Here is a 12,050-nt window from a genome sequence, read left to right as displayed (position 1 = left end):
TTCTCCGTGACTTTTTTTTTTTGCTTAGCAACATAATCAAAACTAGGGCTTGAATCTGTGTTAACAGTACTCACAGGGTAAGAACTATTCTTTGGCATGTTGTGATAGAGTCTGTCTTGTTGATACTGATAGACTTTCTTTAAAACATAATACTAAAAGCAGTGGCTACTCTGGGAGGGTTTGTAGGCCGTGTAACTCCCAAGTCATGACTGGCAATTGTTTGAGTGTGTGGCAGGTGCAATTTCATGTGATTAATGCCCAAGACTGTTGCTGCCATTGTTTACTATTACAAAGGTAGCCCAGTAGCATGCCATTTCAGACATGCCGGTTTGTAAGAATTCCCAAGAGAGAGGACTAAATTTCCCATTATTACAGATGCATAGAAACATGAAGGAGTGAAATGACTTGCAGAGGTCACATACAAAGTCTGTGGGAAATTGGGACTAAAAGCTATGTCTCGCAGCTCCCAGTTCAAAGTCTTAACCATGAGATTGTTATTTTCCCCTAGGTTGGTGAAGCCCTGTTTCATCACCTTCAATAGCTGATAAATTACTTGTTTGAGCTGCTTAAACACCAGAACTTTGAAGGGAAAGGTAAGAAGTGTTTGTAGCTTTTAAGTGTTTTCATGGACATGTTAAATCATTCACCAACTTTATAGGCATCAAATGAAATGGACTTTCTTTCCTGACATGTAATTAACTCCTTAAGAAACGTGTGGAAGCCATCAGTTGATCAAAAAATTTAAAAATACATTTCAGCAATAGTTCAGAGACTAAGAAATAGTAAACTAGTACTTTTAAAGCTTGATTACATTCATAAAGCTTTTTTTTTTCCTCTCCAGGAAACTGGAGAATGTATATAAATGCCTGCTCAGCAAAATACTCCGTTACATAGAGGTATCTCTTAACTGAAGGTGTCTTTGTGAGTGGTCTTTTTTGAGATCTTTTTCTGTTAGGACTCACATCAAATGGCCACACAGTTACCCTTAGGTCCTACATTTCCATGTGACGGTGTCTCAAAGAGAAGAAAAGATATCCAGTAATTGATTATGTGAAGTAATAATTCCAAGTGTACTTCCACTGAAGCCTTCCAACATTTACTTTTGGGTATGTCTGTACTGTAGTCTGACAGCATTAGGCCAGCTCACACAGATGAGTATGACTGAGGCAGCTATCTGAAGCATCCAGAGCAGTCAAGCTGTGAAGATTTGTATGTCAATTACAGCCTTGTATGTTTTCCATGGCTGTTTCCTACATTGAAGTCTGTACTGGACAATCTTCTCTGGTGTTGGGTACCTAACAGGATGGAAGTTTGGTTAGGCTCAACCTCACATACTGCAGTCATGCTTTCCAGTTATACTACAGATGTATCCTTTTTTGGGGTTGGACAAATGCTGCATCTTCATATCCACTCCCTCTCTAACTTTAGAGTTGCTGCATGAATTAATGCCCACAAAAATCGCATTTATAGAGTTGGTTTGGTTTTGTAAACCTGAAAATTGTATATCAAAAGAACCTGCTGTTATTAATGAACAACTTTCATTAGCAAATCTGATTGACAGAGAAATTTAGATCACAGAACTCTTTCCTCTCTGTCACTTACTGAACTCTGCTCGTCATGTCCATTATTTTTGATAACAGTCCTTTTTATCCTTTTTTGCTTATAGAACTGAAGGAAAAAACCCCACTTTTTATTCCTTATGTAAACGATGTATTAAAAAAATCTCCTGATTACTTATTTACAGATTTATTGGTAAATCTCTGAGATCATGTGAGGCCTGGGATGTTATAAATACATAGGATTTTATCAGAAATAACACTATTCAATGAACCTGAGTATGGAATCCAAAAAAATAAGTTGTCAATTGACCTGTTTTTTTTTTCCTCTCCCTGTTTTAAGTGAATTACATGCTACCTATGATAATATTCTGTTGTTACAGTATGCTTGGCAGGAATTGAGTTACTGAAGATGATTCATTTGTAATTTTCCTAGCAAATGAACCTGCAAAAGGAAGTTTTTAAGAAATACTTTTACAGGTAATTATCTTATTTTTCCTTAAAAGTTAAATGTGGTCAATTATGGCAGGCATAAGAATGAAGGGCTAAAATCCCGGTTTATCTTCTGTAGGTTATGCATATGTGAATAATCTACAAAATGAAAAAAAAAAAAATCATCTATGTTCTGGTTGAGGTTCAAGGCCAGCTGAAACTAGCACTTTATATTTGTAAATACTGTGGAATTACAACAGAGTTTTTTAGCTCTGTGTTAAAACACTTTAGTGAGGCTGGAGGATAAATCTGTGCATTCCCTTCCTTAGTTCACAGGATGAGTAAGTTTTCCATACCTTTGTTCTACTATCTCTGGGTTTTTTTCTTGTAGAATTTGTGACTGCAGTCACTTTCTACATTGTAAAAATACTTTCTTCTGTCCTGCCTCTTTGTTGCCTGGACACATGTTCTTTGTCTCATTCATTGTATTTTCCACTTTTTCATTAGCTGTGATTCTTTGCATAAAACCTGCTTTTCTTCCCTTCTCTGGCAGAATCACAGTGATTATCTTTGGGGGCGGGGGGTGGGTATACGATGTCACTTATTCCTTTGCCCTGTGTATCCCTCTTGTCTTGTTCATCCACTTTTAGTCACATTTCCATTGTTTTGTGACAGGTTGTTCCCACTATATTTTTTTTCCAGTGGAACTCCAGTAAATCCTGAAGTACCTGATTCATTTTCTCATTCTGATGCCTGGCTTCCAAGTTCTCTTTTTCCATTTGAAAAATTTAAAGTTATTTTTAGGCTCATAATTCACAAATCTGCTTTCCTCCAAGTCTGCCATAGTCTAGGTATATGCTTCTGCCTTTGGATATCTGTAAGTTCTTCCTTTCCCCAGCAAGCCTTGTTCATCCAACCTTTATCTTTTTGGACAATAATGCTGACCTCAGAGGGTGCTAAAATAGTGATAAATAGTAAGTACTCAAAGATGCCCCAAAATAACATACCATTCAATATTAGTGACAATCTGGTTCAGATTTTCAGATCATGAGAATTTTCATAATGCTGTCAATAAACTGCTAATTGCATGTTGGATGTGGTATGTACATAACATACACAACTTTTAATGCATGTATTTATTAAAAAGGTCCAAACAATTAAGCTTTTTTTTTCCTCTGAGCATGCTGAGCTGCACATACATATTTTGACCCAACAGATATGAAAATAAGGTGCTACACATGTGGACACATGCTGTTTACTAATCCTTACTGATTCCCATTTTGCTCAGATTATCCCATCGTTGCTCTTGCCACTCTTACAGAAAAAGCTGGAAGTGGTTGGACCTCATCCTGTAAGTATTAAAACTTCACGGTACCTATAAAGTTAAATTTCTAAATTCCACTGTAAATCTGCTTCTTCAGTCATTCAAAGATTTTAAGAGTTCCTTGGAGACCGAACTTTTTGACTGAACTTGTCCGATTCATGCACCTAACTAAGGATCTTTTTCTCCTTCCAATCTAATTTAGAAAAAATGCAAGATAGTAAGCATCAAAATAATTTGTTCTCTTCCAAATGGAAAAGAAATTCAGCAGATTTACAGTCCAGTTCTGTTTAAAAAAAAAAAAAATCTTTAAATTTTTTTAAAAAAGCTTTGTGTGAGCCTTTGAAGTTGTGCCATTGGTAGTAAAGCTTAAGAGCTGGCTCCAGCTCTTAGTTTTAAGCAGAAATACCTGATCTATTCATAAAACTGTTCACCACAGACATGGTGTAATTTGTGGGGATATTTACTGGAAATTATAATGACGTATTCTTTTTGGCAAGCAATGTAGTTAGTTTAATTGTTTCAAATCTGGATAGGTCCTGTAACATCATATAACGTTGTATTATCTGTTAATGCTTCACGTTCTTGTGAGGATAGACAGCTAGCAAAGGGCTGTCTTCTAGGGCAGCCAGCAGCACTAAGTCCACTGCAACACTTGCTGTGCAATTAATTTTTCTCAGTTTGGCCCTATTTACAGTCTCTGCTCCGCATCCCTTGTTTGAAGTATTTCTCAAGGCAAGCAACCAACTAAAATACAAATTCCTCTCAGTTACTATGATTGACTCCAAAAGTAATTGCATTTGTTTTTCCTCTTTTGTTTCCTCCTTCAATTTACTTTAGCAAGTGACTCATACAATCAGGGACTATTGCTGTGCAATATAAGCTTTCTTGTATTGAAATACTGTTTGCATTTGTCTCATAGACTTTAGAATTATGATAACTTAGATGGCTGTTCTAGAGAGGAAAATGGTAATGAGGATGAAACAAATTCAGTTTCAAAGAACATTTTCATTTATCTGTGGAATCAGAAAATACTGATCCTTTTGCAAAACAGTAGTTTTAAAGAGTATGTTTGTGAAAACCTTTTTCTAAACAAAATTACATAGCAGCGTTTATGTAGTTTACTCAATCTTTTGTCATGCGGCAGTTGCATTGTTACCCCTCTTCTTTACAGCTTCCAGCAAAGGCTGTGCAAATTATTTCTTGTCACATGTAAGTGAGCAAGGGCAGTGGTAAACAGGAAGAGACGCTTACTCACAAATGTGATAATTCTCATTAGTAAATTATTATATATCTTTTCCACATTACATTAATCAACCCAGACGGCAAACTGCCATATGGGAGAATCCTTAACATGTACAAGATCGTTTAGAAACGTGTTTTCTTTTCCAGAGTCAAACACAAACTAGTGCTGATCAAGCAGTGCTTTTCCCATAACGGTACAAGCAAAGTATTTATGGTTTTAATGCAACTTTTCCCTCAGATTTTTACAAACCGCTATGCTTCAGAGTGAAATTCCCAGCCAGCAGAACTGAGTTAGCTCAAACGCCATTTCCCAGCTGCAGCTATAAAATATGATTTTTTAAAAGAACCCACGGAAGACCCGTGCTCTGACTGTTATTCGTAAAATGTGAAGAATCGAGCGGCTGACCCTTGTAGGAGCACGTTTTCGCTTTGCGGGGCCTGCGGTCCCGGCCCGGGCCAGAGGGTGGCACTGGGCCTCCACGCACCGTCCGGCCCCGCCGCGGCCCGGCCCCGCTGAGGGAGGCCGACCGGCCTGAGGAAGCGGCAGCTCCAAGGTACGGTGCTATTTTAGCTGGGAGTCGGCGTTCCCGCTCGTGTTCCTGTCAAACTGCTGGCACTGGTTCTGTAAGCGGCGTGTAGAGTGGTTTTGGTGCAGCAGACGCAAGGCTGTTGTCCCAGGGGAGAGCGAGCGACGCCCCAGCCGCCGGCACCCGGGGTTTCCCTTACCTGGTGGCAGGCAGGCGGCGGGGCCTGTGGGGGAGGTTTCTGGGCAGCTGCAATACGTATCACCAGCAATGTGTTACGTGCTTTATAATGCAGAGATGTTCCCTGAAAATCCTGATGGAACATTTCAGTGTGTGCTCCTGGCTTAGGATGAGATGAGGAGCGGGTCCGTGTGGTGTTTGTGACTTAGGATGAGATGAGGAGCGGGTCCGTGTGGTGTTTGTGACTTAGGATGAGATGAGGAGCGGGTCCGTGTGGTGTTTGTGACTTAGGATGAGATGAGGAGCGGGTCCGTGTGGTGTTTGTGACTTAGGATGAGATGAGGAGCGGGTCCGTGTGGTGTTTGTGACTTAGGATGAGATGAGGAGCAGGTCCGTGTGGTGTTTGTGACTTAGGATGAGATGAGGAGCTGGTCCGTGTGGTGTTCGTAGCTTAGGATGAGATGAGGAGCGGGTCCGTGTGGTGTTCGGGGCAATAAACAGGCAAAGCCAGGTTTGGAACCCTCTCCTCTAGAGGCGAGAGTCCTCTTCAGTCTCTCGTTGGATCCCTTGGGGTTTTTTTCACTGTGGGGAAGCGTCTGCGGGTGTGTTTGCAACTTTCACACATGGCGTGCTGGAAAAGGTTTTACAGTGTTTAACTGTTGATTGTTGCCAAAACCATTTTGCTATCAGGTAGCCCAGTACGGGTCCTCTCGATCTGTCGCATTCAGCTGGTCAGCTTACAGTGGCATTGGCAACAGCTGTGGTCAGAGACAGTGTAAATGGGCCAGGGACAGTGGTGAAAATTTCAGATTTTTCTAATGTATTCTGGAAAGACAATAATGGTGCTATTGAATAAAGAAATCCCCCATCTTCAAGGAAACTTCAAGAATTAACGTTATGGCTTTGGGCAGTCAGCTTTGACCTTGCTGTTTATCTTTGAACAACAAAATCTTAAGAACAAAACCAAAGAGTGACTTCTTTAAGTAGAGCACCTAGTTTAAGCCCCTGGTTCTTATCATAGGAATGCATTGTCAAGTCAATGAATTAGTTAATCCTAAAAGGAAAAAAAAAATTCCTTTCTTAATTTACATTTTTAAAAACATGTTTGTTTGTTTTCCTGCTTAGCTCCCCACGCCTTGTAGATTGTGAATTTCTCTTTTGGCTGTGTGTGATAAGGAAATTGATTTCATTCTACAAGTGTCTTAATCATCCAGTAGCTTAAACATATCAAAGTGCAAATGCCTTTAGTTTTTAAAGGGGTTGAGCTTAAAATAATTAGTGATCTGACTGTTGCAGCTCCTTAATTTCATAAACTGAACTGTTGGTTTAAAGTGACACTAAAGTCATCCTTTGAACAACAGGGTTAAAAAAATAGTTTTGAGAGGGAAATGGGGTGGCAGTTACGTTAGATTGTTAGTAGTTTGGAAGGATGAAGATCTCAATGTTGCGATTAAAACCGTGAATCTGTTACTGTTCAAACTTAGCTAAAACAGACACTAAAAGGAGTGTTTTAGGGACCGAGGTGTGCTGATTTGTGGCAATGAAATATTTTGCTGCTGGGCTGTCAGGGTTAAACGTTCTTTGCACGAAGTTGGAACAACCCCGCACTCTGGGTGTCGACAGTAGCAGGGTTCGGCCACAGGAGGCACAGCCAGCGTGTGTTCGCTGCGGGGGGAGAGACCCTTAATCTCTGCTGGGGGGGGGGGGCACGGTGGGAAGCATATCAGCTCTGTCCCGCGTGCCCCACCCCTCCCCGTCCCAGCTTTCGCTAACCCTTCTTGTCTTCTGATTGCACTGATCCTCTGAGAGAGTGTGCTTCTGCTTGGGCAGGGCAGCTTCTGTATTAAGAGATCAGAGCTGGCTTTCTCTCAGCCTACGTGAATGGATTTGGTGTCAAGGGCAAGGAAGGGCAGCTGCTGCAGCCCCAGAGCACCACCCACCCACCTGTTTGCTGGTGAAAGTGTTACTGGCGCCAGGTGAGGCTCCTGCCTTTCACTCTAAGAGTCCCCAGAGGACAGAACCCTTAAATGTGCTCCCTCAGGTCCCAAGTGTAGTGCCTGCCAGAGAGCTGTACTTACCCAAAGCATCAGTCAAGTTTCCTCTCTTCCTATTGCAAGTGACTCTTCTCAATTCATATATAAGACTCAAAACTTCCCATTTCAGGCAAGTTTGTAAGTGAGCTTAAATTAGAATGTCATCTGATAAGGCACCGTTCCCCCATCCACTGTCTTATGACAATTAAACAGATCTAATGAACAGTAATAGTGGCTTCAAAGGCTACAGTAAGTGTCACTTGAATAAGAGTAAGGGATATTGCATAGCTTCTGAGGGCAAAGGGAGAAAGAAATAAACTGTTACTGGCTTTCAGGAATTTAGACTCCTATTTCGAACTTAATTTAATTCTTATGGAGAAAGAGTCCCTTTAGGAGCAGCCAAAGTTTAATCAGTAACACAACAGCGATTTAGCTCAATTCTCAGTATCTTAGTCATACAGAAAAGCTGCTGCAACTGATTAGAAACCCCATTTCATTGACATACTGCATGGAAGCATGAAAATTCCAGTGTGGAAAGGCAACAGTCACTTCATCATTCTAGATCCCATGTTAACGCATCACCAACTCTTACATTCAAAGCCTTTTTAGAGAAACTTAATAGTTGGGGGACTAATAACTACCCACAACCCTTAATTCTGAGCGATTATTCTAAACACAAATTAACAGATCTGGGCCATTACTACTGAGAACTGAATCATCTATAAGGGTGGGAGGGAAGAAGAAAAAAAAAGGCAATAGTCCATGGGAATGTCTCGGGATTAACTGCTTTTGTATGTTTCCAAACACTTTGTCAATAGCATTGCCTCTGTAATAAATTCCTTTTCTAGTTCCTTTCACACTGTTTACAGACAGATCACTTACAAGTTTAGAATATACACTCAAATAAGATTTTCCAAGTTACAAGAATTATTATTCACTTCACATAATTTTATTCTTTATATTCTCTACATACTTGAATTTTTACTTGGTAAAGTCGTAACAGAATGTATAAGTATTTAAAAAAAAACACAGCACAAGTCAAAGCCAGCAAACAGTTGGTCCCCAAAGAATAAAGAAGCAATCAGTTCAATAAACACACTTGATTTATTTTGTATAAAAAGGGTTAAGTTTACAACTAAACTTTTATAAAAAGTTTAGCATGATTAAGTACATCATTACACTTTTTGCAGAAATGTGTATTTCTGCCACTATACAAGAAAACTCTAATTAAAGAGTTCACAAGGTTTCACTCATATATATATATTTATATATAAATATATACACAGCATTCAGTCGTAGGTTTGTGTCAAAAAGGTAATTTCTGACCAGACTTTCCTAAAAAACTGAACACTGAATCCTTCTGGTACTCACGCTCCACCTTTGGAAAAAAAAGGCAAAGTCTGCTTTAAAATGGGCAACTCCTTGTGAGATTTTTGTTTTGCTCCCCACGTTGGGAATAGTATATAAAGGAAGCCTTCCAACTAGGGAAAGGGTATTTAAGAGTCTTCATAAATAACTAGGTTCAGTCCAAGTTGAAGAATGGGGTGGGGATAAAGATCAATCTTGAATTTTTTTCTTCTTTATTAATTTTAAAAGGTCCTTTTAGTTAGATGTGGATTTCCCCCTCCAGATACAGCTGAAAAATAAATTCAGCACCTCAAAAAAAGAATCCTGTAGATATTTTCTTGTGCAAAAAAAAAAAAAACCCTCAGTGGAACACCTGCAAGAGATTGAAAAAGAGGCATATTTAGGAGAATGCTAACAGGGCAGAGATCCGGACAGCCTGGCGCCAGAGAGGAAGCCACAGTTTGAACATTTAACCAAACACTCAGAGATTGGGCAAACCCTGGCGTCCAGATGCAACACATACACGCTCACACACTCGCTCTCAAGAGCACAAATTGAACATTAAAATAACACACACTCAAGGGAAAAGGGTAGAAGGAGGATTCTCAGTCCAATCTCTGTTTAGATCTCCGTAAATACAGCGCTCAGAGGCGCCAGTCTGCCTCTTACAGCAATTATATGATTAAAAGCAGTCACTTATTTAACTGATAGCGCAGACAATCCCACATCACAGAATTTAAGGAATTGTGCCAAGATTCCCAACTCAATCAGTCACTCTGGCCCAGGAAGTTATGACTCCACGAACAGATAACGAGAGCATTTGCATTAAGCAGCGACTTGTATCACAGCAGCCTGCGCTGCCTGATGAACCTTAGTAACAAAGTACACTTTGGACTCTAAGATGCAGTTTGTAAGTCTTAATTTCTTACCGATTATGGAGGCATGTCCTGATCAACTTTCAGGATCGATTTTTAAGCAATAACCACGACGCCCTCCCATTCCCCGGGGAGGCACTTTTTACCCCAAGTTTAGAAACAAGATGCGCTGCACTCACCGTTTGATTCAGCCACAAAGTGCTTTGCTGTCGCTCGACATGAGCTCTGAAGGGAACTCGGACGCCTGCGAGAAGCAAACAACACGGGGGTAAGGGCGAGGTGGCCGGGGGGTTGGGGGAGAGCCGTCCCGGGCCTCGAAGCGCTTCTCCCGCCGCACGCCCGGCTACAGACCCCGCCGGCGGGGCGAGGCGGCCAGCACCGGCCCCTCCGTGGCCACCGCGCTCCAGAGTCGCAAATACCGACTTACCCCCACACACACGCAGGTCAGCGGGGAGCCGGGGAAGCACTTACCTGTAGCGAGAGGATGCTGATGTCTGTGTTTAGGGTGGTCAGAGGAGTTCTGGAGGAAGGGTTCTGCCCGGGTCTCTGGTGGTGGAGGCTGACGATGCTGGGGTGCGAGTCCAAGGCGATCTGCAGGTCCAGGATGTAGTCGATAACGTGCTGCAGGATTTCCATCTTGCTCACTTTCTTGTTCTGCGGGATGCTGGGCACCAGCTCTTTCAGCTTGGAGTAGCAGTCGTTCATGTTGTACAGCAGGCTCATGGGATCATCCACGGGGGTTTTGCTCCGGGAGATGCCCAGGTTGTGCTCCGACAGGCCGTTTTTCCTGACGGACCGCACCGGGCTGAAGGCTTTCATGCTGGGAAGCGGGCGTGGAGCGCGGTTCCGGCGGACGGGAAGCCTGCGGAGCGCTGGCGCTGCCCTCCCCCTCTGGGCGCTGCCGGAGCTCGCACTGAGGCGCTGGGCTGCGCGGCCTGCTCTTATACCGCCGCCGCCGCCGCCGCCGAGGCCGGCCCGCGCTCGCTGCCATTGGTGGCCGCCGGCACGTCCATCACCCCGGGGCGCCCTCACTGGTGGGGCGGGCGGCGCGGGGGCCGCGCGGGCCTTCCGCCCGCAGAGCCAATCCCGGGAGGGGGCGTGGCCACGCCGCACAGCTGAGGGAGTAAATAGTGCGCGGCCCGCTGGCGCCCGGCCCGCCTCGTGAAGGCGCGGGGTCCGCAGAGCGGCGGGGCGGGTAGCGCCGTGCGGGCACCGGGGAGTCACGGTGGCGCTCCTGCCCTCGCCCCTTCCCCGCTGTGCCCCTCTCCGTAAGCGCGCAATAGCTACCGGGGCGAGGGGCGCGGGACAACCGGCTGAGGCGGCACCGAGGTGCCGGCGGGGGCTGAGCCTTGCCGAGGGTCACTGTGAATTGGAGCATCGAGTGGTTTTTGCACGTACCTCCTTAAACACAGGGCAGCGTAAATCAGTGGTCGGGTCAGCGGCGGAGCGCTGGTAGGCTGCAGATAGAATGTCGAGAATAACGACAAATAAACCTATAGATTCGACTGCAGCTTTCTGCCCTGGTGAGGACAGGACACCGAGAGCCCTGATGGGGTCAGGCGGCAGTGCTAGCTCCGTGCATAGTGAGGACAGGGCTATTTTAGATGATGCTATTAATTGGAAATCATCAAGCAAATGTGTGTATTGGAAGTGCATTTACATGTATTGCCCTTGCAAGGCTGCTCATCTGCACCCTATCAGTGCTTGTGACACAGTACTGTCATTAATTATGCATAGATTGTTTCTGGTGACAAATGCAAATACTTACTACAAGCTGTACTTTTTGCAGCTTTTGGTTGCGGCCAATGAAACATCTTCCAGAAACATTCCAGAGGAAAAAGTTGGGTTGGTGTTGGGTTTTTTTTTTTTTGTTTAGCTGGAGAAGTTACTTTGATTGATTGATTTAAGTTTAGCTCCATTGTATTTCTCTGTATTTCACTGACACAAACGGCTGTATAACATACTGACGTAGCTTCCACCCGTCTTTTCACATACTACCTTAGGCAAGTTAAACTTAGGAAAGCGTGGACACACATACACAATTAATATAAATGAAATTCTACATAAAACGCAGCAGTTCAGTAACAACCACCCGGACACTTAAAAGTACGTTAGTGTTCGTTGCAAACAAAAACGTAGTAACGGCATACATCCATAAAATCCATGAGGATTGTGCTGTCAATCATAACTATTGAAAGCAGACAAATACGGGATTTATCTGCGCTGTTGTTGCACAGCTACACTAAAGGAGCTGGGGCTGTGGGGGAGGAACGTTACGGACACTTGGAGACCCAAGCTGCGGAGAGCCGGATCGATATTTTTGCCAATTAACGTTGCATTCCTGAGCTGCTGGTTGGCTCTTCTCTAGCCAGGGCATCATGGTGGCTGTCACACCAGGGTGTTTGCCCCGGGGCTTTTCTCTGGGGGTGGACTGTAGGCGGTGCTGAGGCTGACAGGAACACAATTCAACGCGTTTTGAAATACGAAGGGTGAAAGTGAATCTCCACATTCGATCTGATAGGAAGACAAATACATTG

At 43.4% G+C, this 12,050-nt stretch overlaps 1 protein-coding gene across 2 annotated transcripts; it reads right to left on the bottom strand.

The window, feature by feature from the left end:
• Positions 1-8,376: 8,376 nt before the first annotated feature.
• On the bottom strand, positions 8,377-10,439 carry ID2 (inhibitor of DNA binding 2). 2 transcript variants are annotated; one of them, XM_080389000.1, is made up of 3 exons: positions 9,985-10,437; positions 9,693-9,757; positions 8,377-9,011 (listed from the first exon to the last, which is right to left on the bottom strand). In XM_080389000.1, exons 1-2 carry the CDS (start codon positions 10,330-10,332, stop codon positions 9,701-9,703), a joined length of 405 nt encoding a protein of 134 aa, XP_080245126.1. In that variant the 5' UTR covers positions 10,333-10,437; the 3' UTR covers positions 8,377-9,011; positions 9,693-9,700. The 2 variants fall into 2 exon arrangements, with proteins under 2 accessions (XP_080245126.1, XP_080245127.1); XM_080389001.1 differs by having other exon boundaries at positions 8,377-9,757; positions 9,985-10,439.
• Positions 10,440-12,050: the final 1,611 nt, after the last annotated feature.

The sequence above is a fragment of the Falco punctatus genome (genome assembly GCF_963210335.1).
Source record: "Falco punctatus genome assembly, chromosome: 5".
NCBI lineage: Eukaryota > Metazoa > Chordata > Aves > Falconiformes > Falconidae > Falco > Falco punctatus.
The sequence above is the reverse complement of the archived record's forward strand: the minus strand, read 5'-3'. Positions and strand labels throughout refer to the sequence as shown.